Raw genomic sequence first — 27,898 nt, forward strand, 5'->3', positions numbered from 1 at the left:
TTAGAATTAGAGTAACGCAATTGTTTTTTGTTTGGAAGTTTAACACGTGTTTTAAAAGGCTCCTTGTGATAATAGACTGCATCATTTAATTATCAGCTTTATAATGACAGATTTGAAAAATGATCGTGTCGTTTTCGAGGTTGGCCAATCTACTGTATTTTTGGTAATTTAAAGCGATATTTGTGAATGAATTATTCCTCACGAGAAAATTTTGCAATTCCTCTTCAACACAGGCCCCGGTAATGCTGTCAACTTCTCTGGCCAAAAAGCTGTATTTGTATCAGTACCCTGTTCGTCCTAAGCATCTTAAGTACGATGAGTTACCTATTGTCCGTGTAAGTGTGTTGTGGATTTAATGTGTTCTTATGAATGCTATTACATTGCGTCAGAAATCTACGTTACGTCTTTTAATACATGGTAGTGGCATTGACATATGTGTTAAAAAATTTTCTTCACAGTCAAAGATCAAGCCACATCACCAAGAAGTGGAACTAGAATTACAGCTCAATACCAGAAGCCCCAATTATGATGTTGGCAAAGGAGAACAGATAGTTTTGAATTGTAGCAGTGCCAAGGGACAACCAGAATCATCGGAGTATGAAAGGTAATAGTTGCGGCTCTACAACATAATTATATCGCACGTAATTCGAGAAATTTAGGAGTATTGACGGAATTTATTACGAGACTAAGTAACGCCTGACTAATGTCTTCAAAGGTTAGAGTTTAATCCTCTTTAATGCGTTTCAGTATTCGTGGTGTCTCTTTTTATAATCCCTCCACATGTCATATGATCTAATAATATCCTATAATTGTCTGGATTTTCCATGTCAGTCTCTATTCTGTAACTACCGTTTTATCAAATTTGCCTCCTTCTTAATGGAAATGGCACAACATTGGATGTTTCTATCCATAGAGCATTAAATATATCTATAAAAATTATAAATACCTTTTATGCTCTCTTTTTGGTAACCCATAGCGTGTACATGGTAAAAGTTTAGGCCTTTTATAGTGCTGGTGTTACACTAGTTACAAGGGCGTACCCAGGATCATAACTAGGGGGGTAAGCCATGGTTGTTCAAGTTGTAGGTAAGATTTAAGCGTGGAAAATGTGAATGAAATCAACATTTTAAGGAAACTTTAACAGCTCTTTATTAGTTTTTAAAATTATTTGCTTGAAAAAATATTATTTTCCTTAAAGACATTTGCGATTTTTGCTTGTAGGGGCAGCTGTCCCCTCCTACCCCTCGCTGGATACGCCCATGATTACTTATCTTACGTTTGAAGATTTAAATGTATCCACTTCCACCTTATCAAAACTGAGCTTCATGAAATATTCATTCCGCTAAAACCGTTGAAGGAAATGGATTCTTCTCCCATGAATGGGGAATTTAGAAATTCTTCGTTCTTTAATTAGCCATCTACAAACTTAATGTCTATAATTTGCTATAATTACTTCATTTTAACTTTCATGTAAAGGGATGAATGGTTTCTGATCTAAATGACTTCCTGTCTGAGGAACTGTCAGCAAATAGTCATGGAAAACATATTGTTATGTTGAAAAGAACAGTGGACTCCATAGGGCCTGAGGGGGCCCGAGCACCGTCAAAAATTCATTATAGGTGTGAAGAAAAAATGTGTCAGGCTTGTAGATTTTCCCCGGAGTGTCTACATATCGAGATTCGAGTATCGGTTATCAGGGTTCTAATGTTGATCATGTGGCTCTTCTAAAAAACTTAAAATTCACTGCTTACAAAATTTCCCAGGCAAGATCCCCGGTTTGGGCCCCCCCAATATTTTTTGTAAGTCAGCATCTCTGGAAAAGAACTTCTTCTGTCCAGTTTCGTGTGGCTGTTGCCGTGATAAAATTGCAGTTTAGGACCTTGGTTATTATGAGAGATTTTTCCATTTACCTTTTTATTGGTTGAGATATGAGTCTTATATATAGCAGTGTAGCTCTGTAAAAACTCACCCACGCCTACTGACCTCATGGATCTAGAAAGGCCTGATTTGACTTGAGCCTTGGAGATGCTTGACTTGATTGCGCAAATTTCTTTTGCCAAAAGCTCAGCCTAAGAACATTAAAATTCGAGTGAAAATCCCTTTGATCTGCCCGCAACTGTTGCATTTGAGTCTACTGAAAACTTGCTCCTATGAAAGCTCAAAAAGTCATAATTTACATCCTAACATCTTACAGGCCATCATTAATCCATTTCCAAAAGCTCCCACATCTCACTGCCTTTGATTTTGATTTGAAAATTATGCAAGTGAGAATTGTATCTCAAGTTGAAATGCTATACTTGGCAGGGTTGTTATACATCTTGAAAGGTCAGGCAGTCAGGAAACAGTTGCAAGTGAATGGTGGAGTTGTATATAAATTGTCTAATAAAAGTTATAGTCAACATGGCTTGTTCAGTTTGGCATGTGAACTCATTCAACTTCATTATGAATCCAACAGTTATGGTTGCTTAGATAAGATTTGGCTGCTGAGCAGAATGATACATATTGGGGAAGGAACTATATATGTATGTACTTAGAGTGGTGAACTGTGGCCTGCCTAAGCAAGCTTTATTATTTTTAAACATTCTACAAAGGGTCATCATAGTTGAAGGAAGTAAGAGATGCTCTCTGCAAAAACTTACTTGATGAAGTCTGAAGTCACTTTTCCAATTAAAGTTAAGAAAATTTGCATTGATTGAAACTTTCCTATCAAAGTTTGGAAACTTTGCATGCAATTGAAATTTAAGTAGCTAACTACTGTATTTCTCCGAATATAGTCCCCCTCTGAATATAGTCCCCCTCTGAATATAGTCCCCCCCCTAATTTTGAGGCTTCAGTTTCGGAAAAAAATTATAAAAATGCGTCTGAATATAGTCCCCTCTTTACTTTTACCATTGGCATTTTTGGAAAAAAAAGGGGGGACTACATTCAGAAAAATACGGTGTATTATGTTGCAATAGTAGCAGAATATAAAATAAAAACTTCAAAGGAAGCAAAAATTTTATTTAGGTTTTATTTTTTTGATCTTTGTTTTCTATTTTGCACTTAAATTTCTCACATTGATTGAGTGTTCATTAACACCTCCCCAAGGAAGTTATTTCTGGAATAACCTATTGCTATGAATGCTTTCTATTTTGTTATCATTTCCCCCTTAATTGGCAAATATTTGCCTCGAGTGTGGTTTGGTTGTGTAACTGCATGGATGAGTTAAACTATCTCTACTGTTTTATGATGCTTTCAATTTCAACATATGTTTCAAATTTGTGATTGTGTCTTTGTCATCACTCTTTTGATTCAACTATGCGACATTATGTGTACGTATATGTATCACCTAGCAAACCATTTATTCCCTCAACGGTATTTTCCAGTTTTAATTATTTTGAGCTCACACTGAATCATACTTGGACCTGTCAGTACAGGTAGGCTACATAGCGAGAAGTACATAGTTCTTTAATTGTTCTCTGCTGGTTCCCTCATTTTATTTAAGCAGCTACTCCAGCAAAGTTTATCATTAATTGTCAATGGAAAGTACGTTTGAATGAGAGGTTTTTATAAATCGACAGAAAATTAGGAGAACTGTCATTTGACTATCAAGAAAATTTTACTCTGTCAGAATTTGACTTAGTGATTCTATTACAAAGTCTGTGGACCTATATTTGTGGTGATCCATGAATACCCACTAAAAGATGTTAAAAAGATAAAATTAAAAAGAATTATTTGACGTTGTCATTGTCTCATGCAATGAGATAGAACCGAATAGTACCTATCACAATCTCAGTTTTTGTGATGTTTTTCTTATTTATTAGATTAAGTAGAATCCTTTGTGGTATAGTTGCGACTATTGTATCTAATTTTTATGAATTTTATATTCACAGTGGAATGATGGATAAGCATATTCTTCGCTCTGGGCCAAGAGTTGTGGAAAATGCTTGTTCTTATTGCATTGGAGTGTTTCAAGATGGTGAGCTACTTGTTACTCCAATAAGAGGCATTGTACAACTACAACCTTCTTTTCCTTATTTGGATGCTGATCGCCAGCCTAAAGAAGATGCAAAAGAAGTGGAGGATGGTGTGTAGATGAATTCATTTTCCAAAATTCAAATTTTTTGTTTTCCGTACTTATTTTTTTATTTTAACCGCAATGTCTTCTAGTGCAACTTCTTCCTTGACTGTTACTATGATAATAGCCAAGAAGCAGGAACCAATTTATTTAAGCTGCTGCTAAGTGACTAACTCGTGTTCGAGAAAGTTAAGAATTCTGGAAGTAAAATTTGTGCTAGGGCAAATTTTTTAAGAAACTCAATATTTTAATGTATAGTTGGAAAGATGTTATTATAGTTGTTGTTGTAGTTGGTTGTTAACTTTGTACACAGTTGAGTGTTGATCATACCTTAAAATGGTGGAGTAAGCCCCGATGGGTGATCAATAGTCCTCGGGGACATTTTCTTAGCAGTTTTTTACTCTTTTTCTGTGCCTTGCTCTTTCTGTATATTTGGCAGACACCCACGCCTCAGTTATTGCAAGGGATGCATTCCTTGGGGTCTTTGCACTAATCGAATTTGCATCATGTGGGACCATTTCAACACGGGGAAGATAGGGATGCGTTCCCGGTAGCAAAGGTGTTGGGTATCAAATTGCCTATAAACAATATATATTCCAATAAATAGCCTTAGATAACCTTTTTTGTATAAACATTTGTAGGTTAAAATATCTTAAAAGATAGTAGGCATGCATTGAAAGATGTTTTTCCTTGTTAAAAATATTCATATGTGCTTTTGAAATTCCCTCCTTTCATGCGGGTGGGCTAACATCTAGGAAAAGTGCATGCTATATCAGAGGTTTGTAAAGGCCTGGTTACACGGTACACTAACACGTACAAGTTAATGTACGTTTGCGTGAATGATTTTGGTGGACCGGAGCGGAAAATGTACAAATGCATGAACCAAATTAGAAAAGGTTCTATTTTCTGTGCATGCATTCACACAAGTTGGGTGGTTACACGGTGCATTTTGGCGTTCATTCCCACGTTCATCCATTTAGACATTAACCTGTAGGTGTTAATCGTGTAACCAGGCCTTAATGCATTGCCGGCAGTTGACGAATTTTCTAACCAGTCTAAAAATTATTATTGTGTCACCCAGGCCCTTTTCTTGATCATCCAAATAACAGGCAAATGCTACTGTGAATACCATTTCATTGCTAGCAGATTTTTTGAATCATCATCATCATTAGTCAACAATCCTAAGAATGGTTTGATGCAGCTCTCCATTTCTCTCTCCTATCCGCTAATCTCTTCATAGCTACATATTTCTTCTCTTTTACATCCTTTATAACCTGTCGTATATAACTCATTCGGGGCCTTCCCTTGCCTTTTTCCCTTCCACTTGTCCTTCAACGATTGTCTTCATCAGACCATCGTGCCTCAAAATGTGGCCAACTAAGTTGTCCCTTCTTCTGCTTAATGTTTTTAGGAGGCTTCTCTTTTCTCCCACTCTCCTTAGCACTTCCTGGTTACTCACACAGTCAATCCATTTTATCTTCATCATTCTTCGGTAGCACCACATTTCGAATGCTTCCACTCTTGACTTCTCTGCTGCTGTCAACGTCCAAGCCTCGCTTCCATAGAGAAACATACTCCATATGTAGCATCTGATGAATTGTTTCCTTACTTCTATGCCGGTATTTTCAGCTGTAAGAAGATTCTTCTTTTTGTAGAAAGCCCTCTTCGCCTGCGCTATTCTACTGTGAATTTCTTTCTTGCTCCGTCCATCGCTGGTGATTCGGCTTCCCAGGTAAGAGAACTCGTTCACCTCTTCAAGCTTATGCTTTCCTAGGTTGATGTTTGTTTTAGCCTCCTCTCTTTTGCTGCAAACTAATATCTTAGTCTTCTTTTTGTTGATTTTCAGCTGATATCTGGCCATTGTCCTTTCCATGTTTGTCAACGTCTTCTTCAAATCCTTCTCTGTCTCGGCTATGACTGCTATGTCGTCAGAAAATCGCAGCATACTAATTTTTTCTCCGTGGATATTGACACCCGAAGCTTTCTGCTTGATTTCGTTGATGGCTTTCTCTATGTAAACATTAAAAATTAAGGGGGAAAGCGCACAACCTTGTCTCACCCCTTTTCTTATTCTTGCTTCTGCACCGTTTGGTCCACATTTGATCACAGCTACTTGGTTTTTATACAAACTGTGAATAATTCTACGATCATTGTAGAGTATGCCGATTTCTTTCAAAATTCTAAGCATTGAATTCCATTCCACGTTATCAAAGGCCTTCTCTTAATCGACAAATGCTATGAAGGTTGGTTTGTTTTTCTCCATTCTCTTCTCTATGATCATCCTAAGAGCCAAAATTGCTTCCCTTGTGCCCCTGCTTTTCCTAAATCCGAATTGGTCCTCATCCAGGAATTCTTCTGCTCTTCGTTCAATTCTCCTGTAAATGATTCTTGTCAGAATCTTCGACGCATGTGTCGTCAGGCTTATGGTCCTAAATTCTTCGCACCTCTCAGCTCTCTTCTTTTTGGGTATGGGAATGATGATGTTCTTCTCGAAGTCACTAGGTATTTGAATAATTTTTGAATAATTAATCATAACTACCTACTTATGAGAAGACAGATTATTGGTGCTGAACTCTATGGATATTTTTTTCTCTTTTTGTATTTACAAAGTGGTGGTGGAGTAAGCCTTTATTATCATGGTCCCAATCACAGTATATATTGGAGGCATATGCCATTTAGAATCTAATTTAATTGTGAATCCATCTTGTGTTTACCTGTTATAAATCGAGTTAGTGTCTATTTATGTATTTCTCAGTACATGTTGAGGCACTCTTGCTCATATGGACTTGACTCTGTGATACAAGTGTATCTAAATCTGAGGCAAGTAGGCTTTTAAAGTAATTTTTGGTTCGGTGACCAATGAGAAATGTGTTTTTTTTGTTATGTACTTATCTCCATTACAAGTGCTGGGTTTGATATCTTTGAGGCTTACATACCATTTAGAGCTGTCTGCAGGCTAGTGAACATTAGTGTGAATTATTTATCTTGTTGGTACTTTGATGATGGTACAAATTAAAGTTATCATCTTGCAAGGAGTGCATATATTCTTTTTATGAAAACATTTCCTATTGAATTGGGTGTCGAAACTGTAGATACTTTATTTTTATGTATGTTAATAGGGTAGTTGTACGGTCATACTGTCTTCATTGCTTATTTAAGAAATGAAGGGATAGAGGGAGGAATGTATGAGTGGTTAGGTGAGTATCTGTTCATATTTTTCATGGTTTCAGGAGGTTGGTTTGATATAGTGAGTCATTTACCTCTTATTGAATGCTCAAATATTTGCTTATTTTGCTTAAAGCCACCAGTGAGTTAGTTTGGTTCTTCAGTTCTTGGTTCCACCAGTCCTTGGTTAGGTTTGTTTGCTGTGTAATATGCTACCTATTGAAGGCTTTAGGAGATTTTGTTAAACAAAAGATTCTCTTGAAGAATTGGTTAATTCAACTAATGAGGTCTGGAGTGGCAAAAAAGTTAAAAAAAAGGAGGTGGAGCACTGTTTGCATTAGACTGTATCACTTTTATCACCAAGCCGGTATTTTATATTATGTTAAAATCATAAGTAAAATATTTTAGATATTAGTTTTTCAAACAGTAAAAAATTTTGTTAAGGCAAGGGCATGTACTCTGTTGTGAATAACTTGTTTTATGGGGCTTCAATTTCATTTGAACTCTTTGACTCTATGAAGATGTAAGGACATTTTTAAGGTTACATTTTGGCTTGTAAGTCCTTTGTTAATGAAATCTTTGCTAAATTTATAACTGCATATAAGCTATTGTAAAACATGTTGTACTATTTTAAATGTATTTGGATCCATGTGAGGGTTTGATTCTCCATGGAATCAGGTATCTGTTCATATTTTTCATGGTTTCAGGAGGTTGGTTGGTTATAGTGAGTCATTTACCTCTTAATGAATGCTCAAATATTTGTTTATTTGCTTAAAACCATCAATGAGTTGGTTTGGTTCTTCAGTTCAGTTCTCGGTTCCACCAATCTTGGAGCTCGGAATGGGAATCAGAAACAAAGCCAAAAAGAGCCAGTTAGGAAACCATTTGTGCACAACCTGAATTTTAAACTTCTATACATGTAGTACTACTTACATTTCATATTTGAAATTAATGGATTTTAAGGACCCATTGAAAGGTGAAATTAGTTAATTGAGTAAATTTATTAGTTTTCATGAAAATCGAACTGAAGTCATTCATAGCTTTTGCGTATTATTCCATAAAATTTCAACACTTAATTAACAACCGGAAACTGAGAACCGATCTGGAATCAGAATGGACAAAATGGTGTAACTGACCCAACCTTACTTGATACTAATTGGTCAATGTTTCATTTTTCTATTCAAGAAAATGCTGAAGAGGATGCTCAAAAGATTAATGTGAAATTTGCGCGCCAAGAGAGTGATCGCTTCAAGAAAGCTCGTGAGATGTCATTTGGTTTCCTTAATAAGAAAAGGGCGGAGGAGCAATGGTTTTCCACTAACTTTTACAATTCACAGTCGGAGGAGGCAGAGGTAAGTTTTTTCCATTTTCCCCAATTATACTGCATGCCCTAAGTATAGGAAGAAAAGGGCAGTATGAAGTCTTGTTTTAGTTTTATATTTTTATGAATAATAATTCTTGAACCCTGTATTGAAACAATGTTGTGGCCATTCCTTTTTTTGGAGTAGCCTACTACATCCATGCCAAAAACTGACAGTAGTTATTTTAAATTCATTTGGAGTACTATTCCTTGTACAGGAAAATTATAATTTGGGTTTCCTTTTTTTAACACAGCTTTGTTTTGATGCTGTGAGACTTAATGAAATGTTGAATGTTTTCAAAGTTGAGTGGATTAAATATTGATAAGTGATTGTTAGGAGTACATACCAGGAGTAATGCCTTTTTGCATCTCTTCATTTTGTTGTATAATCAATCTGGCAAAGCACTATGTTTGAATTTAAGTTTGGGATGTAATAATGGTCAGTTGTAGGTATTTAAAACCAAAATTGAATTTATTAACTTGGGATGAATTATGCATTGTAATGTTGATTAAGATGTACATGCAGAGATGGGCAGTATCGAAAATACTTGTATTTGAAATACGTATTTTTGATACATTTGTAGTTTGTAATTTGTATCGGAAATACATTTTCTGAGAGTATTTTGTATTTTGTAATGAAAATACATCTAAAGAGTAATTTGTATTTTTAAAATACATTCAAAATCAAAATACATGTAATTTTTTTGTGTGTAATTTGTAAGAGCGCGCGACGATATGGCAGGGATACCGAATTAGTATTAGCCTGTCATCTATGGGACAATAAATTGCCCCTTAATTTACTTCTGTATAAACCTATTCAGATGACCCGGGACATTCCTCATTCAATGTTTTAAATAGGAATGAAATTGAAGTATTGCAATTTCTAGGCGACAAATCGAAATGTCTGTCAACGTTAAGTGCATATCCGGCTGTAAAAAAGTTGTTTTTACGTTATAACTCTGGCCTCACATCCAGTGCTCCTGTGGAAAGGTTATTTTCTTTTGCAGGATTTATTCGCAATTGCAAAAGAAGTAATTTAGCAGTCTCTATGTTTGAAACATTATTGCTTTTGAAGGGAAAGGAGCTTTAAGGAGGAGTAAGTGAGACTAGTGAAATAAACAAATTATTACCATATATTCCCCATATTATTTAAGAGATTTTGCCCTGGATAATGGTCTGATTGCCAATTACTTATAAATAAGTTGTAAGAATGTTTGAGCCTCTCATTCTAAAAATAGTTCATATTTGAATTGATTTTAATTTTTTATTAGATAAGAACTTCGGTTAAGGTATGTATTTTGTATTTTAAGAATGTATTTTGAAATTACATTTGTATTTAGTATCGAAAATACAATTTTTAGAAGTAATTTGTATTTTGTATTTGAAATACAGATTTTAAAAGTAATTTGTATTTTGTATCTAAAATACATTTGACGTGTATTTTGCCCATCTCTGTGTACATGCATGTTTTAATCCAATAACAGTTACACTTGGAGTCAAAATTGCAGTTTTAGCAAGTTTGATAGCACTGGACGGCATGAAAATCAGCCCTGACACCATTCCTGCTTATTCTCATGTAAAATGACCTCCTAAATCCGAATATGAACTCTGTTTTTCCCCATCACCCACCATTTGCGGGGAAGCTCCCCCCCCCCCCCCCCCCCCCAATTTTTATCACTTTTCGGTCATTAAAAGGAATAAAAAGAATTATTTTAGCGTTTAAATTTTTTCTAGGGGTTTTGAGGGGAACAAAATCCTAAAAAATTAATATTTATGGTAAAGAGGTAGATTTGGGGGGAATTAGTCTCCGTAAATTGAATAAAAACGCATTGAAAATGATCAATATGGCATTTTTTTCACAAATTTTAACGCATATTATAAAGCTTTTTTTCCAGCTTCCATTTCACATCATCCTAAAAACCTATTAAGAAATATAAATGCTAATATAATCCTTTTCATTCCTCCAAATTATTGCAAAAGTGATGAAAATTTGAGGGGGGGCTTCCCCCCGAAAATGGTGGGTGATGGAGGAAAATGAATGTCATATTCGGATGAAGGAGGTCTTTTTATATGATAATCAGCAGGAATGGTACCAAGGCTCGGGAAAAAATTATTTTTTGCCGTCCAGTGTAGTTATATATTCATGGTTGGCCCAGTTATAATGTCAAAAACTTGTCTTAGCTCTTTATTATCACCCAAAAAAATTTATTTCACCCTTTAGAAGGCTCGATATGTGATGGTAAAGTATTTCATTTGTTTTCAAGATGGTGAAGGCTTCTTTTAAGTGTTGAATGAGGTTATTTACACCCTATCTCTTCATTGTTGACTTCTTGCTGCATATGTCCAATTAAAGCTAGTTGTGAATTGAGTTGTATGCACTGATACAGAACGAATTGCTGTCATGTTTTCCTGGTGTGTTGATTTAAGGGTGAGATATTTTTCTTTTACAAATATTTAAAATGCTTAAAGAAATTCAACTAATGATTAATGATTAACGAAAAATGGAAAGGCGTCCATTGGACTTTTTTAAGTCAGTTATGATATTCACTAAAAACAACAATGTTCTCTGATATGAATAATGAAAAGGGTACAAATATGTATTTTTCTAAATTAACTTTAACCACTACTTGACTGTAACAATGTAGTTGAGCTTAGAGTTATTTGGGAATTTAAGAGTGGGGATAGTCACTTCTTTATTGGAGTCCATTAAGGTCCCTGGGATCACCAAAGGTAATGTCCACTTTCCTTCCCTTGGAACCAAATATTTTTGAAACAAGATATCCATTCTTGGGGGAGCAAAATTTATGCCAGCAAAGCATGGCATTTTTGTGAAAGGATTAAAAGAGATTTTATGTTCTTTTTGCAGCAAGAAAGGCTAAAGTTGTTATCCTTCTCAACTCAAAATGAAGTCACTGGTCTTGACATCGAAAAAACTGACTACATGAAAAACCTAGTTCCTCCTGAATCTTCAGATTATTACAGTTCACCAAGTTCAACTATGGATTTAATTTCCTTGGATAAAATGAAAGCTTTAACAATGGGAGACCAGGTCAAAATGCTTCTACGAAGTGGTAAGTCTGTAGCTGATGAATGAATGTGATAGATGTATTTAACATATATTGTATTCTTAATGTGAACATTCCAGGATTCCATTTAGGGCAATAAAGATGACTATATGTTGTCTAAATCATGGGTTTGCAATGAGTGTGCTTGTGCTTGTAGGACAGCTTGTTTGAGGGAATTTGAAAATATTCTGCCCTTCTTTTTTACCTTATTTATTACTCATGAATGAATTACAAAGTTATAAAAAAGAGTTTACTTCTTTTTCAACCTATCTGATATTTCTATAACCATTGGCATTCATAAGTAGGAGAGTCCTTTGATCTAACAGTCCAGCATTCATTACTGTGGTATGCAGTGAAGGATATGGTACATCTTCTTAAGTAAAAATTTTGATTTTTAAATGGATGGAAAATTATCATGTTTGGTAATACCGTATAAGCGCGTGTAAGAGGTGCACCTTTTTTTCCCAGAAATTGCAGCCGAAAATGGGGTGCGCCTCTTACACAAACTTCTTATCTTCCCCCCCTCCCCTTCACCGGTCGCAAGTCCAAGGGGAACTGAGTGGCCTTGGTTTTCAGCGTGAGTCAGTCATCTGAAACCCTGGATCAAAAACAAGCGGCAGGAAGGGGAGTTTCTCCCTTAGTGACATATTTTTAAAATGCTCCTGTTTGCTTTTCTTGTAAGCATCGTGCCGTCACGTCGGTACCCCAGAGGTGAACATGGAAGATCGCGCGGGGTTTTTCGCTCCGGAGGGCACGCTAAATTTACTGCCACGAGTGGGCATCCTGCGGCATTTATACTGCATATAGTAATCGCTTATCAAACGTAGAGAAACGCGTAGTTTTGAAGGGCATACCTGGTTAATAGTCAATATCTGTCTTGCCGGGTAATTTCCATTACGCTGAGGACCTGATTTTCCAAAAATCATCTTCAGACGCTAATATGAGGATTATTGCAACTGAAAATTATATTGGAGATAAAACCTGCACTTTAAAAAATTCGAACGAGTGTGTTCATTGCTGGACTAAATGGTGGACAGAAGAAATCGGAAATGCTTGTAAGCGAAGAGCGCTGAAGGAGAGGTCGAGGGGAAGGAGTGCGCTCCCTCCCCTCCGTATTTCAAGCAACGAGGCTATGAGCGAAGGAGCAATGGACGAACACGTCCGATCTTGCATGTGACGTCGTTGCCTTCAAACCGAAGGGGCGAAGGTGCAGCAATGTGATATACGCAGTTTGCGTTGCCTGAAGTTTCCAGTCCGTCTCGCCTTGTTTGAATGCGCTTGTTTCTTCTGAAATTGTGCTGTTTGGACTATTTTGAATATTAGTAGCCTTGTTATAACTATAAATCTTTGTGTCATTAAATTTGAGCTTAAAAAACTTAAATTCTGTCCGATATGCTTCGCGTTAAATCTCTTCTTTCTTTGAACCTCGTGCGTGTCATGCCATTATTGAAAGCTATCGAGATATCTTCGGGCTCAGTAGATGACTCACCTAGCATTTGGCCTCCATAAACTGGGAGATCGATCAAGGTCAGTTAGTGAGACGGGTTAGGGATGAAACACGTTTCCATTGTTCCCCTGTAACTTGATGTTTTCCTATTTTCCTATGGGGTCTCGGAAAGGAAAAAAAACGGCAGAGGCATTGGCTGATGGAGGGCCAAGTGTGGTTCCGTTAAATCTACGACGTGGTTATTATCCTACGGCGCTGAGATTGCCCCGATTGTTGTCCAAGGTCTTGGAAATGTTCATGCTATGTGCCTGTTGTGTTTTGCCTTAAAATTTTCCACAGATGCTATTCTATTGCAATACTTCTGCGAGAGCATTTAAACAAAATTGTTCGTGAATAGGACAAGCATCGTAGAGCAACGGCATATGCGAAGAGAGGATCGGAACTCTTTCTACTCCCTCTTATGCCGCTATTACCGCCGCAGTTATCAAAAATTTCCTTGAATTAGCATTGAAAGAGGAAAGTTTGATAGCTGTCGAAATTCCAGGCGTACCGCGCGATAGTATAAAAAAATGCCGCAAAATTTTTTTCTTCATAGCTTTGATGCTCAAAATAGGGGTGCGCCTCTTACACACGCTTATACGGTACTTCTAATTGGTAAGCAATTGCATTCTTTTCACCTGGTGTGTTAGGCCTTTTTGGTGGTTTCGGAGAGGAGAAAAGCATGAGAATGATTCACCAAAGGCTGATGAGGGGAAGGATAGCAAATTTTAGGGAATGTGTGTGATATAGTTGCTGTACTACGGCGCTGAGCTTCCCCAATGGTAGTTCAATCTCTTGAAGAAGATTACCTTAATTAATCTTACCTCATACACAATCTCTAAATGAAGAAACTTGTGCGTAATTCATAGGCAAACATTTCAGTTCAAAAACTAACACTGACTATCTCATGCATGTACAAATACAAATTTATTTAATTCTAAGTAATGATTAGGTCCAATTTCCAGCATTATGTAAATGTATTTAGAAACGGAAATATTCGTGGATAATTTGACAAGAATGGGGTATATTCTTTCAATTTTGTGTAAATTTCCTCACTTTGTTTTTGCGCTTTTAGTGACCTCATAACAGTAATCGATGTGGATAACTTTTGTTAGCCTCTGATCTCTCTTCTTGAAGCCAAGGTGCATGCTTTCACATCCTTACTTACCTTCTGCACCTTTCGTCTGCTCTATTCAGGGTTGATAAAAATCATGATTTTTTTCAAAAAAATCATTTTTGTTAATTTTTTTGATTTAAATCAGATTTTATTGATTTAAATCGGATTTTATTGATTTAACCCCTTCCCTGATTCGGACGAGATATCTCGTCCTAAAAAGACGTGCAAAAACTGACGCGGCCGAGTTAACTCGTCCTATGTCAAGTTCGCTTCTTCTTCCGTGATCTGGACGAGATATCTCGTCCCCTTATTAGAAGTACGTAGTTTTGCCGCGAGAGTGCATACGTGTCTTCACAATGCATAATATCCTGCAAACTTCTACGTTTTTTCGAGGTCCAAAAGAGGGGAAAATCTATTATTTCTCGTAATGTTTATGTTTCTAAACCTATTGTATGTCGAGATGTGATAAATGAACAAAGAAAAATATTTAATGCGTTTTATAAATAACTGCGATGACTTTTCACAGAGTTTTTATCAATCGTTGGAACAGCCGAGGTGAGTCGGCAGACAAGTGCCGTATTGCCATTCTGAAGGTCGCGCGTTCGAATATTGCTATCGGAAAGGATGTTGTAATATTTTTATTCAGTAAATAAATTGATTTGAAACATTTTATAAACACTACCAAGCAAAACTATCATTACTTACTCTTCAGTGTAGTCGACGGGACCTCGTAAATAAATTACGTCCAAGCTGCTATTCCAAAGGTCGCGTGTTCGAAAGCCATTTCTGTAAACTACGTAGCAGAAGTCGAAAACTTTCTGATAATGTTCTTTTTCAGCAACATGGTGTCAAAATCTTCGCACCGAAAATCAACTTGCTCAGTGATGTTTTATTGCCTTTTTTCTTTATAATGACCAACTATATCTTTGTTTTTTAGTTTTCAGTTTATTACTTAGCTACAAATGCAACTGATTATTATTTCATTTCTGTAAGTTCGTCAATATTTGTGACCGTGCATAGATTTGAGATGGAACCTTCGGCTATTCAGCAATTTCTCCCTTCCAGGGAAGGCATATTTTCTATCTTCCAACCCCCTTGTTTATCCATCCCTTCTCTTCATCCATTGTTTTCTCCCCTCCGCCTTTCCTTTTACGCACTGTCGCTGCCGTCCTTTCATCCTTTTCATCCTCCTCCCCTCCGATCTCCCTTTCATGCAGCCGCTGCACCCTCATCGGTTTTTCTCTACTGCCCTCCACTTTCCCTTTTTACAGCCGCACATGACCCAAAACACTCTTTCTCACCAATTTTCCCTTCCCAATGCCTCTGACCCTCATGTTTTGATTTCTTTGCCTGGGTCCTTTGACCACTATCTGTTTTGGGTTACTTACACTCCTATTCCATAAAATTCTAGTGTCAGTTCTACGGTGTCTTTTGGAGTGTTCACAGCTAACATTTTTTTCCTCTGCGAATTACTGTACAAAGAGCTAGATTCGGCATAAAAACTCTTGTCCTCTGCGAGTACAGCACTGGATACGTCTGGTCAACAATCATTTGTACCGGGAAATGCACTACTCTTGACAAAGACTTTGAAAGTAAGCCAATGTCCTCCCAAGTGGTATTGTCACTTATGAAACCACCATTTGAAAAAGGGTATTGTGTCACGACAGACAATTTTTATACCTCTCCACAACTAGCCGAGGAACTAGTTTCTCATTCTTCTGATACTTATGGAACTGTGCGCAGAACACGAAAGGGGATGCCAGAGGGGCTGAAGAAGAAAAAAATGAAGAAAGGAGATGTGGCAGCTTTCCGTAAAGGAAAAATTTTGGTTCTTCCCTGGAAGGACAAGAAGGAAGTAACGCTACTCTCTACATTTCACAACAGGGAAATGAGAGAGGTGCAGAAAAGGGGGGCAGTGGTTATGAAACCCAAGGTAGTCATCGATTACAATGAGATAATGGGGGGTGTTGACAGGGTAGATCAGCATTTGGCTGACTATCCAATCCCATGAAAAAGAGGGAAAAAATATTATAAAAAATTATTTTTTCATTTGATGGAAATTTGCTTATTGAATTCATATGTTTTATATAGAAAAACAGGTGGTGATAATACACATTTGCAATACAGGCTGGACCTATTAGATAAAATGATTGAACTGTACTTCCCAAGTGTTCCCTCCCCTAAGGCAGGTAGGCCACCTGCAAAAGCCCATCCCCTCCCAATTACCGAGAGGCATTTCCCAGACATAATCCCACCCACGGAAAATAAGGCAAACCCAACTCGAAAGTGTGCTGTGTGCTCCCGAAAGCTAGATGCGCGTGGAAAAACGGTCAGGAGGGATAGTTGCTATTTTTGCCCTGACTGTAATGTGGGTCTTTGCGTTGCCCCTTGTTTCAAAGTGTACCACACAAAAATAGACTTTTAGTTTATATAATATTTAGTGATGGGTCGATTCCAAAATTTTATCGATTCCGATCCCGATTCCGATTCTGACATTTCGATTCCGATTCTACCGATACCGATTCCATCGATTCTGATGCCATAGGCTCCAAGAAAAATATCACTTAATTCCAGGCAACAAGAAAACTACTTTTAAAAATATTACTCTGTGAAAGAGTCAGTTGACAAAGGAATCTTTCATATCATTACTATGCAATTAAAATATAATAGCTAAATTTCAAAACAGAACATACCTGAAAAGTGGTGTTACATGATAGGTATTACTTTAGAATATTGGCACTCATAATATGTCGACAATATATATATATATCCAAACTACAAGGGAGAGCCCTGAGTACAGGAATTTTCATAGCTGTAATAAAGATTACATACTACATATATGAATTATATAATATTTGGCCCTATCAAATTCTCAAGCAGAAAATCCAATTATTCTACATGCTCAGCCAGCAGGTTTTGACGTCTCCATGTTACAGTATTACTGCCTGCAGAAAATTGCCTTTTGCTACACATGTGTGTTATTGGGCAAGTACTTTCCCACCAAAATTGCAAGATTTCGGAGACTTTGGAATTTTTATTAGAAATTATATCAACGATTTGTTGGATCTTGAATCTTAATGGAATTCAAGTGGACGAAGCGAACAACTATAGAGCTAAACTTTAGTTTTGTAGAGCCAAAAAAAATGCTATACTTCTCACGTCATTCAATCAACCTTTAAATCTCTTGCTTTTTTAAGTTAAAGAAAGAAACTAAACGCTACAAATGAATATTACATCGGACGGACGCAGTAATAGAAAAGGCTAAAAGAGCCTTGTGGTGTGAAAACTTCCCCTACCGCGCGACTCACCTCGGCGAGGGTGGAAAAGGAAAAAGGGTATCGCTTGTTGCCTTTCACGGAAACAGTTCATTTTTCTCTCTCTTAAGCATGCTGACTTAATCTCTTCACTTTACTTCAATACCCGAGGCATATTTCTTACGCGCGGGATGGTTCCGAAAAATATCCAGTCCTTATAGTATTTTCACTCGAGTAATGCGCTAAATGGTCTAGTCGATCTATACATAATCCTTTTTAACATCCTCAGTTTAGTGTTTTAAGTCAATGAAGACGATTATCCATGCTTTAAATGACGATTTTCAGGACTAATGTTTTAAAAACTTGAAAAATCGGCCTCAGTTACCGAGCCTCAGAGGTCCGCGGCGTGTAGGTCAGCCTTGACGCGCGATTGAAAAATCGCTCTTATTTCCTTCGTCGCAAACTTTTTTTCAAGACTTCTACTTAGTACTCTTTAGAAATCTCTACTTTATATTGTGGTTCAAATTTTCCGAGTTATATTTTTCGTAAACGAAAGATAATGTCTACTTAATGTCAAATTTCACGTGAAAAATGGGTCGGCCATTTTGCGTTGTAAAACCAGACAGATGAGAGCCAGAATCTTCAAAAGTCATTGAAAGTATAGGCAAAGCACCAGATCAAAGGAATATTGCATTTTTTATTCCACAAAACTCATATCAACGCAAAACCACTAGGATAAATTCAAAGATTTTTTGAGGAAAAACGATATCTCGTGTGGCATTGAAAAATTGGTCATGTTTGGGCCTCTGTATCTCACTAAAGGTTCGCATTTATGTAAAATGGCATATAAATCAATATTTGGTAATGATTTATGAGTATTTATGCTGAGTTTTAAGTCTCTATCCCCAAAAAGGTCATTTTGGACTTTATTCCAGCATTTTCCGATTTCGGACCAGTGTGCGCGGGGTAGGAAGACGATCGGCCGCCGCGGCTGGCGGAAAGGTATTCGGCGCCCACGTCGACAACAACAATAGTGTATTCGGCAAGCTGAAACCACTGAAAGGCCAAGGCATTAGAATGACTTATCGGCTTTAAAAACTGCATTATAACATGAGTTTCATGATAGCGCTTCCCGTCGGCAGATTGCTGGACCTACTAGCCTCGAATGCTCTGTAACCTTAACTATTCGACTCGACATCCGTAATGCTACTCGAAACGCTCGAGTCGAGTACCAACTACTCGATCGACTTGAATTTTCGAGTACTCGCACATCCCAAGAAGATATGTGTTTTGTTATTACGGTTACGTGGCGCGAAAATTCAAATGACTATTGGAAATGCGGTCGTATATTTTGTTGTTTGAAGTACTGCTGGAATCGGAATCGATTTTTCGCCTTGGCAAGTACTCGTTTTCGATTCCGGTTCTTGGCCGAGGATCGAGGAATCGAAGAATCGAGGAATCGAACCGACCCATCACTAATAATATTTTAAGGTGTTTCAAATTTGGAGTTTATATTAATATTTTTCTAACTCCATCGTCTGTTTTTATAGTGAGTAATTTTTGTGACTATATTATTGTGAATTATGTTACTTTATTTTTATGCAGAAATACATGAAATTTTTTAAAAAGTGATATAATAAGAGTAAATTTTAAAATAAATGACTTCGTAAAACACTTAAATGAATGTTATTTATTTAATATCTACCTGTAAATAATTAAAAAACGTAATAAAATAATATGACATTTTTTGTGATATTTGTTGAGAAATATCCGTCAGTGAAGGGGTTAAATGAGATTTTTATGATTCTCCATTCATCAAAAATTCAGTTAATTGCAAAACTAACTATTTGGGCAGCATATTGAAGAATGATCGTTTGCAGAAACAATAAGAGGCAACATACTCTAAACTTAATACAACATTTAGTCAATCAGGGGAGAGAACTATGGAAATGCCAATGGTATCAAATTAAAAATTACACCAGCATAATATAACATTGCCATAGGAAGTATCAAATGTGCAATATTATGCGGTTCTAAAGCATATGAAGTTTAGAAAAATTCTGTAATTGCAACTTTGTATGGTGCCTACGCTTAGAAGTTAAATCAGTGTTAAATCAAGTGATTTAAATTTTTTTTCAACGGATACTCTGGTATTCTAACCAAAGCCATTTTTTTAAATTCTCATGTTAAATGCATTCCTACGGTATCATTTCTATTTAAGAGCCACCATTGTGCTGATAACTGTCGATTCATTGTATTAATTAAGAAATAAAAATCAAAATTATGCAATTAAGTACAGCTTCCTTTTCTTGACTCTTTAAAAATCAAACATATGATCACATTATGATTTAAATCACCTGATTTAAAAAAATAAAAATCAAGTGATTTAAATCGCGATTTAAATCCTGATTCAAATCAAAGTGATTTAAATCAATTAACCCTGGCTCTATTACTTCACCAATCTCCCTTTCACGCACGCACCTTTGGCTCCTGTTTCTCTTTCTTGTGTTTCGTATCTCTTGTCTCCCATTCTTTTTCTCATCTGTTTCTCTTTTTCATCTCCTGTTCTACCAAGCACGTCCACTGGCTTTCTCAATCCAACCCTTGTTCTCCTTCTTTGTCTCGCTTTTCTTAAACTTGTCTATTGTTTAGCTGGGTGTAATACTAACTTTCTGGTGATTACTGTGTACCTACCACCTTTTATTACCTGGGTGTTACCAACTGTGGGATCCATTTTTATGTTCCCAAAGCTCTGGAGACTAAATTATTTATTATATTTATTAGTCTTTTTTTTTAAATTCCCTGATCTATTGCATAATTTTTACTATTTTTTGTGAACCTGTGAGACTGAGTTTCTTGATTGGAGTTTTACATATTAGATTTTGACTTTTTTCTTTCAGCCAAAATTATAGGATTTGGAAAATTGCTTGCCTTACTGAATCAAGAAAAAGAAGCAGTCAACGTTTTAAGGTTTTTACAAGCTGTTGCTGTCCTCATCAATGGTAACTGGGTTGTGAAAAGTGATGTGCTCTACCCTAAGGACTCAGAAAGTTCTTTTAATGGTGTTCCTGCTGACTTGATGTGTCGTGCCCGTGACTATATGGTGAGTTGAACTTAATTACAGTAAACTATTGTTATTATGAAGTCCATGGGACCGAAAAATTGTAAGTATGTAATAACGAACTTTGTGAGAGCATTTCTTTCAGGAATCATTACAAAAAGATACTTTGCCAAAATTCCTTGTCTCTTCAATCTCCCTTACTTATACTCGCACTGCGGAATAGCCTCAGAGTATTATATATGCGATTAAATTATGTACAAATATAGGAAGCTACGATGTATGAACAAGATGCATTCTGAGAGCTTGTTTGTAAGTTGATGAACCTATGCAAGACATTGAAAAGTGTCGTTATCCTGCAGAATGCAACACTGTAATACAATGTTGTGCTAACTCATAATTGTGACAAACTGATGTAGCTGCGCGCCGAGCCGAATAAAATGCGCTGTCGGCGGGAAGGAAGAGCGGGCAAAACACTGAACAGTTACTGACTTCACAGTGGATTTAATTGACAATTTTTTCAGACTGTGCCCAAAGTGTTAGTTCCTTTGCACCACACTGCATTGCACCGGCCAACTCCAAAGGTGCCAAATTTGAAATTTCGGGCATACTTGAAGTTTTTGAATGTTCATCAGACGAGGACTTATCATACGGCCAATTTACTTTACAGTCAGTAATGAGTGGGTCACCGTGATTCCACAGAAATGAAGCTTATCGTATGATATTATCTGGGTGGGAGGGAAGCATTTTCAAATGGGGAATGAGCTTCAATTCAAAGACAAAATTCATTGAAAGTCAGGTGGCAACATCCTATGAAGAAGGTAAAACTTGCCCACAGGCACAACGTATTCCCCAATTGCTGAGGTGATGATATCATAAGGACACCACAAGTGTGCTCAGTATTTAACCATGAACTAATTTTCAATCAATCAATTCGTCTTCTGTTCATTACCCGTCGGAGGAAAATAAAACATTTATTAAAACCTCGTATTTTCCTGCAAGCTTGGTTTTTTGCATTCAATTGTAATTAATTTAATAACTAAAAAATTATTAACAAAAACACAAAGGAAATCAAGTTAAGTACATTGTCTACTGATGTAATCAGTGCTTAGACAAAGTAGTTATAAAGAATCATTACAGGTGGTGTCTAGAGGAAGATGTAGAAACTGCGAGGTGACTTATGACCCATCTGCAAAGTGTTAAGGGCACATCAATGTTAGATGTAAATTCATATGAATGTTATCTCATGAGTTCAGAACTTAACGAGTTTCAATAATTATTTTTAATTTACTTACGAAATTTTGACTTCACACCGCAACTTACTTACATATATTTATGCATACATAGTTTATTACATACGTTGCCATACTCACTTTATAATTTTACTATTTCTACTATATTTTAGTGAATGCTTTTAAGTTTACATTTTAATAAAAAAATACCTGAAAAGCTTTTTTAATGCAAAGGGTTTTAAAGCCATCTTATTGAACAGTTTATTCTGAATGCTTAGTTATATGAAAGGTATATGTGACTGGCATTTGGAAGCCTGCATTTATAACCTAAGTTAAATGCTTTTTTCATAGATAATACATATCTTTGTGCTTGCATGTTTTGTTTTACAACCCTATATATACATAGATAGTTTACTGCAAGCATTATTTTTTTGTTGTACAGTATATTCCTCGTACGATTCTTTGCTTGATGATTTAATGATTATTATTTTAATTTTACAGTTGTCATTATTCACCAAAAATAAGTATTTGGACCGTAGTGAAATTGCTGCTACAGTGAAACTACCATTGGCAGAGGTCACAGAAATACTCTCACATGTTTCTCAGTACAAGGCTGGTAAAGGCTGGGAGCTGCTTCTTCCTTGCGATGAAGAGTTTATAAAAAGGTAAGTTTACCAGCCGAGAATGTATATATTCAACCTTGGTAATATGTGTAACCCTTGACTTACTTGGGAATGATATAAGTGGGAATAACTGTATCATAATTTATCATAAGAGTATCATGAGCTGTTATCATCTCCTCTCAGTTTTTTTATGAGTAAAAATAAGAATGCATTGTCCTGCTAAAGACAGAAAATCTCACATAATTGAATCAGAAAAGTACAAAACTGGTTTTTAGCTCAATGATGTTTGAACTGGCACGTTTTTTTCCTGTGGTATTGTGTGGGGCTGGTGTGGATCAAATTAAATTGAGAAATAGTCACACTTAAAATGTGACAAATATCTCCAACGTGCACTCACTTATGGACAAACTGCATTAAAGCCATTACCTGGAGAGAAAATTGATAGCCCCTTTATTAGAGACATGGAAAGGGTGTGGCCCACCGGGCTTTGCCTCAGATAGGAGAAAACCCTCTGGTCAGTGGGAGGGGGAAATGACTATTGTTGCCCATTTGCCCATGCTTTGCTAGTAGTAGTATTAGTATTGATCGTTAGGGTGCGTCGCCTAGGTCATTCTGCACCACTACTCAGTCATTAGATTCAAGTCGTACCATGCTTTGTTCATCGGGCCATTTAATGCATGGTGAACTCAGCTTTCCAAGAACCACACATCCATGGCAAAATGGGGGACTGTGGAAAAGTTGTTTGCATCACATGTCTGCACAATGTCTGAAATTAGATACCCAGACACCAGACCACACAGCTGCATCACGCCCAAGTTGCCTAGGAGGCTACAGTTGTGTGATGCAGTTCCATGATCAGGCAGTGCTTCTGCACCCTCATGTTCTCCAGAAATCAGTGATACAGAGCTGATTTAAAGGATAATATCATGTGATCATACTGCTGTGCTCATACAGCCACAGATGCTTTGTTCTGGGAAAATTGAGTTTACTACGTATCATGCCACTTACTGTCAGCATTAAAATGATGTGCCAGCGTACTTTGAAAATTTATATATAGACTTCAGTGCATGCCATAATTATGAAATACACGTCATTTAAAAAAAAATTTTATTCTCAATTCTGATTAATTTTTTGTTTTATGAAAAATTCAAAAATCAATACATGCGTTTGCAATAAATGACCCCGCACACCATAAAATTTGCTTAAAAGTTTCGTCAACTTCATGAACTTAGTAACTCAACCTAGGGAAAACTGCTTCGTCTAAAACATTCATCTTCCGCAATAAGTTGCAAAAATTAATATAAATAATGAAATGGCTTTTGCATATTTTGGGACGCATATTTTGCTGCAAAATAACGAAAAGGTTTAAACACCATCTAGTCCTATAGTTTACCTAATCTATAAAAATATTTATATTTGTGAATGTCAATGACTTCTATTAATGTCCTGTTGCCAAACGAGACTGCACCGGGCCAGTGCCGGTGACCAGGAAGCAAAGTTTCTTGCGCAAGACGTGGCAACGCAGCTTTCGTTTGCTCCAGCATATTTTTTTAATGCCCATATATAATCTGTACTACATAATAATCATGTATTTTTGGATCATAAAAAAATTGCAAATAAATTAAGAAGCGTTTCTATCGATTTTATTTTTTCTTTTGGGGTAAAATGTAGGACTCTATAGTGTTTAAACCTTTTCGTTATTTTGCAACATAATATGCGTTCTAAAAATATGAAAAAGCCATTTTATTAATTTACATTAATGTTTGCAACTTATTGTGGAAAATGAATGTTTTAGACGTTAGAGTTTTCCCTAAGTTGAGTTACAAAGTTCATGAAATTGACGAAACGGCTAATTTTATGGTGCACAGAGTCATATATTGCACTTGTGTGTCTTGACATTTGAATTTTTCATGAAACAAAAAATAAATCAGAATTGAGAATAAAATTTCATTTAAAATGACGAATAACTCATTATTATGGCATGCACTGAAGTCTAGATACAAATTTGCTAAGTGCAGCGGCACATCATTTTGATGCCGACAGTAGTGGTGGCAGGAACTATGTATATTCCAGGCTCTGTGCCTCTCATTTGTATCATGCATAAGTTGACCAAGAGCCACTCGGGATTTAACTATAAAATTGTGTGATTTCATGCTTAATATACCTGGCTGAGCTCTATATCTTCAATGTTCTATGACCAATTCTATGACCTGAGCATTGGCTTTAGCATTCATCAGGTTGTCTGGACGTATCTTGTACTAGTCTCTAAATACAACCCAATGCCCACCTTCAGCAAGCTCTTTCTACTGCCTGACTGTGACCCGCGATTCAATGGTGTGGTTAACTTAATTGTTTAAGTGATGCTTTAATGATGTGAAGGGGCCTGCATAGTAAACTACGTTCACCTTTATTCAGCGTTATCATTTACACCATTATTTGTAAAAGGAGTGAAACTGATTATTTTGAAGTTACCAAATTAAATGTTTATCACTCTGAATAGATGCCTTGTAATTGAGCTAATACCATAACTAGGACTTCTTGGCCCTCTTAAATCCATACTCATTTCCATGTTTATTACAGACCTCTTTAGCTGTGCATTATGAGTCACTCGCTATCACTTAATTCTTGCTATATTCTTGATTCACTCTAAAGGTTTTCTATTGTATTTCAATTGTTTGGTATTTTGAATTTAATGAAATGCAGTTCCTTCAAACATACTTTATTTTATCATAAACCTCAGGAACAAACATTTTTATTTACAACACTTTCTCACCAAGGAAATAGCCTTCAATGGTTACAAGTTAAACATTTCCCAAAATATCATATGCATGTACTAGTATCATCTACTGCCATTGTGTGATTGGAACTACATATTAGATTAAATTAATGTTACCAATTTTTCAGGTATCCAGAAGTAGTACAACGTCAATCTCTATGGTGGGAAGCAAAGCAACGCCAATTGAGTCAGCTAATGTCAGAATAGACTCCTCCAAGGTAATGGTTGTTAGTTCCTTCAATCTTCCCGTATGAAAGTGCTTCTATGCAGGAAGATATCTGACCCTTATTTATTAATAAGTTTGTAAATGGCATTATGGTATTTTATGATCACAATTTACCAACTTTATGGCCACTTTAATCTTAACATTCTCTGCTCACCCTCACCAAAAACATTACACTAAAAAAAAAAACATTACATTTTTTTGGAGTTTTGATCTTGATCATTTTCTTTTGTGACTGTATGCGAACATAGTGTGATATTGTGTGTAAGCATTCATTTTGGAGCATCACAGGGTCCTTAGAAATGATGAGTAAAGTTAGGGGAATGGAATCTTTTGACTGCCATTTGTAACCAATATAATTGAGCAAGCTATTTTTGAGTTAATGGGGGAGAATACAAACTGAATTTATGTGATACTTTTCAAGTATTACAGTGTAAATGAATGTTGTGGTTTATTTAGAGAACAAATATGAATGTTCTGAGAAAGTCTCAGGGTTGAATTATGTGTCTTCATATTTATGCCTTAATTGTGTTACGGCTATAGTTGGAGGTGATATTGTCATGTGATGACATTGAGAAGTGAAATAATCAGCCAAAGCTTTTTTCTTAATTAAAAAAAAATGTTTTGAGAAAAAAGGAAAAGTATCTATAATGTTAAATTTTTGTCATGGTAAAAGTTTAGGCCTTGTATTATAAGCATTTACTTTCAGAAGTTGTAATCTTATGTAATGCTGTGAAAGCAATGATTGGAAAACATTGTACTGCATAGTGTACATCAATTTTGTCTAAATATGTAGCTCCTTTAAGATGTTTTGTAAATATTTGTTAATATCAACATTTAAAAGTGAAGTTTATCAAAATAAACATTTTTTCTACAATTTTAGCTATCTCTTAATTTAAAGATATATTCTTAGAAATTATTTTTTCGCTTAAAATTTATTTAATGATGCAGCTATGTCTCTACTTATTTTAAAATTTTCTTGGATTTATTGAATAACTATTCTGTAAATATTTATTATTTTGTAAACATATGTATGCATAAGTATATTTGCATCAGACTCTTATAATTTACAAAGCATGTTTTTAGCCACCAACATTCAAATACTTACTTTGATCTTTAACTATCTGAAAATTTTGTACGTACTCACTGAACACTGGGATTATTTGGTCTTGATTATGTGTTTGGTTTTTTTCTCCTCCATTGGATAATTAATTTTTTCCATTGAATGCATTTCCATTTCTGTTATCTTGACTTACCCATTTATTATTAAGAAGTGCATTAATACTAGACTCATGTTAGGTGATTTATTTAAAATAGTCATACTATTAAAAAGGTAAAATTAAAAAAGTAGAAGTTATTTATAAAAGGACCAAGAGTGCCGATACTTTTAATCATGTACTCCAGTTAGAATAGCTTATTATGCATTTCATGAGTTACTTTTTGTGTCCATGATATTTTGTGTTGGATGGTGGACATTATTCTCATGCTCTTTGATTTTCAAACGAAGGATGTTTGAAAAAAAAATCATGAAGCTTTTCTTAGTATCTCTTCCATTTTCATTTTTTAACACGTTTTATTTTTTTTATTCATATTACGGTCCTAGTTATGAGGAGATTCAAAGTCCACCTTATAATTAATTGTATTATAATTCAATCAGTCCACAGATGGAATGTTATTAAAATATTATTAATATGTCTAACATCAATATTAAGTTTTAAAATTTTATTTTTAAAATAGAGCCTTATAACTATTGAACAACTTCATCTTTTTCTTTGACTTGCAATTATTCTAAAGGTTGGTCATGAGTGTAGGCTTTTCAGCTGTAATTGAAATACTTGAGTATATGACATTTTACTAGCTTGGTTTTCTGCATGAAATGGAAGCAATCCCACATGATTTGTGAAGTAATGATTTGGTCCAGTTTGTCTTCCATAAGTATGGCACTTCTTGTGTTTCATCAAGCAATATTACAAATAATTTACACATTTTTGTACAGAGATGGGCTTCTTATCTTAAAAATTTGGCTGATAGCGCCGACAAAACAGTTACCAGTAAAACTAGTTTTTGTGAAAGAACACTATCGGGAGCACTGCTGGCACTGGGGTCACAGAAGCTTAAGTCGCATGTGTCAGCAATTGGTGCGAGTTTCTGCTCCAGTTCTTTCCAGGAGCACAGTCCCACTCTGCATCCTTTGTAGTTGACTTTCCGTCCCTAAAAACATGGAAGAATTTGTGAGACCAAGTGTGTATGCGTTCACAAATTAATGCCAAGTTTTCCACACAAAAATTAAGGTATCATAGTAGTAAGACATGTGTGCATTGCAACAGGATTGGGATGGAAACTTGAGTTTCCAAACCTAATTAAGCTTCCTTGGGATTTTCGAACACCTCTATGTATGCGAAAATTTCTTTGGCTCAAAGCATGTATGCTATTGAGAGTTTTAAATGCTGTTACATTTAATCTACCTGGACCTTTGTGAAAT

General features: G+C 35.9%; 2 protein-coding genes across 2 annotated transcripts in view; one reads left to right on the plus strand and one right to left on the minus strand.

The window, feature by feature from the left end:
- Position 1: 1 nt before the first annotated feature.
- Positions 2–26,925, plus strand: LOC124171254 (DNA-directed RNA polymerase III subunit RPC5-like). Its single transcript, XM_046550400.1, has 9 exons — positions 2–139; positions 234–335; positions 459–604; positions 3,873–4,066; positions 8,408–8,574; positions 11,449–11,653; positions 20,405–20,607; positions 22,296–22,459; positions 25,322–26,925. The coding sequence occupies exons 1-9, from the start codon at positions 104–106 to the stop codon at positions 25,398–25,400; spliced, it is 1,296 nt and encodes a 431-aa protein (XP_046406356.1). The 5' UTR covers positions 2–103; the 3' UTR covers positions 25,401–26,925.
- Positions 25,121–27,898, minus strand: part of LOC124171248 (multiple inositol polyphosphate phosphatase 1-like) — a 95,045-nt gene continuing 92,267 nt past the window's right edge. The window contains exon 9 of the mRNA XM_046550392.1: positions 25,121–27,627. Within this exon, the coding sequence (XP_046406348.1) occupies positions 27,424–27,627 (204 nt within the window). The 3' untranslated portion in view covers positions 25,121–27,423. The remainder of the gene's footprint in view (positions 27,628–27,898) is intronic.

The sequence above is a fragment of the Ischnura elegans genome, chromosome 1, assembly GCF_921293095.1.
Source record: "Ischnura elegans chromosome 1, ioIscEleg1.1, whole genome shotgun sequence".
In the NCBI taxonomy this organism is placed as follows: Eukaryota; Metazoa; Arthropoda; class Insecta; order Odonata; family Coenagrionidae; genus Ischnura; species Ischnura elegans.

What these genes read in the sequence shown, in the direction of transcription:
- LOC124171254 (XM_046550400.1), top strand. Translation starts at nt 104, where the DNA reads ATGACAGATTTGAAAAATGATCGTGTCGTTTTCGAG. An exon ending in GAATCATCGGAGTATGAAAG is followed by an intron (nt 605 to 3,872) that starts GTAATAGTTGCG and finishes TTATATTCACAG; the next exon opens with TGGAATGATGGATAAGCATA. An exon ending in CACAGTCGGAGGAGGCAGAG is followed by an intron (nt 8,575 to 11,448) that starts GTAAGTTTTTTC and finishes TTCTTTTTGCAG; the next exon opens with CAAGAAAGGCTAAAGTTGTT.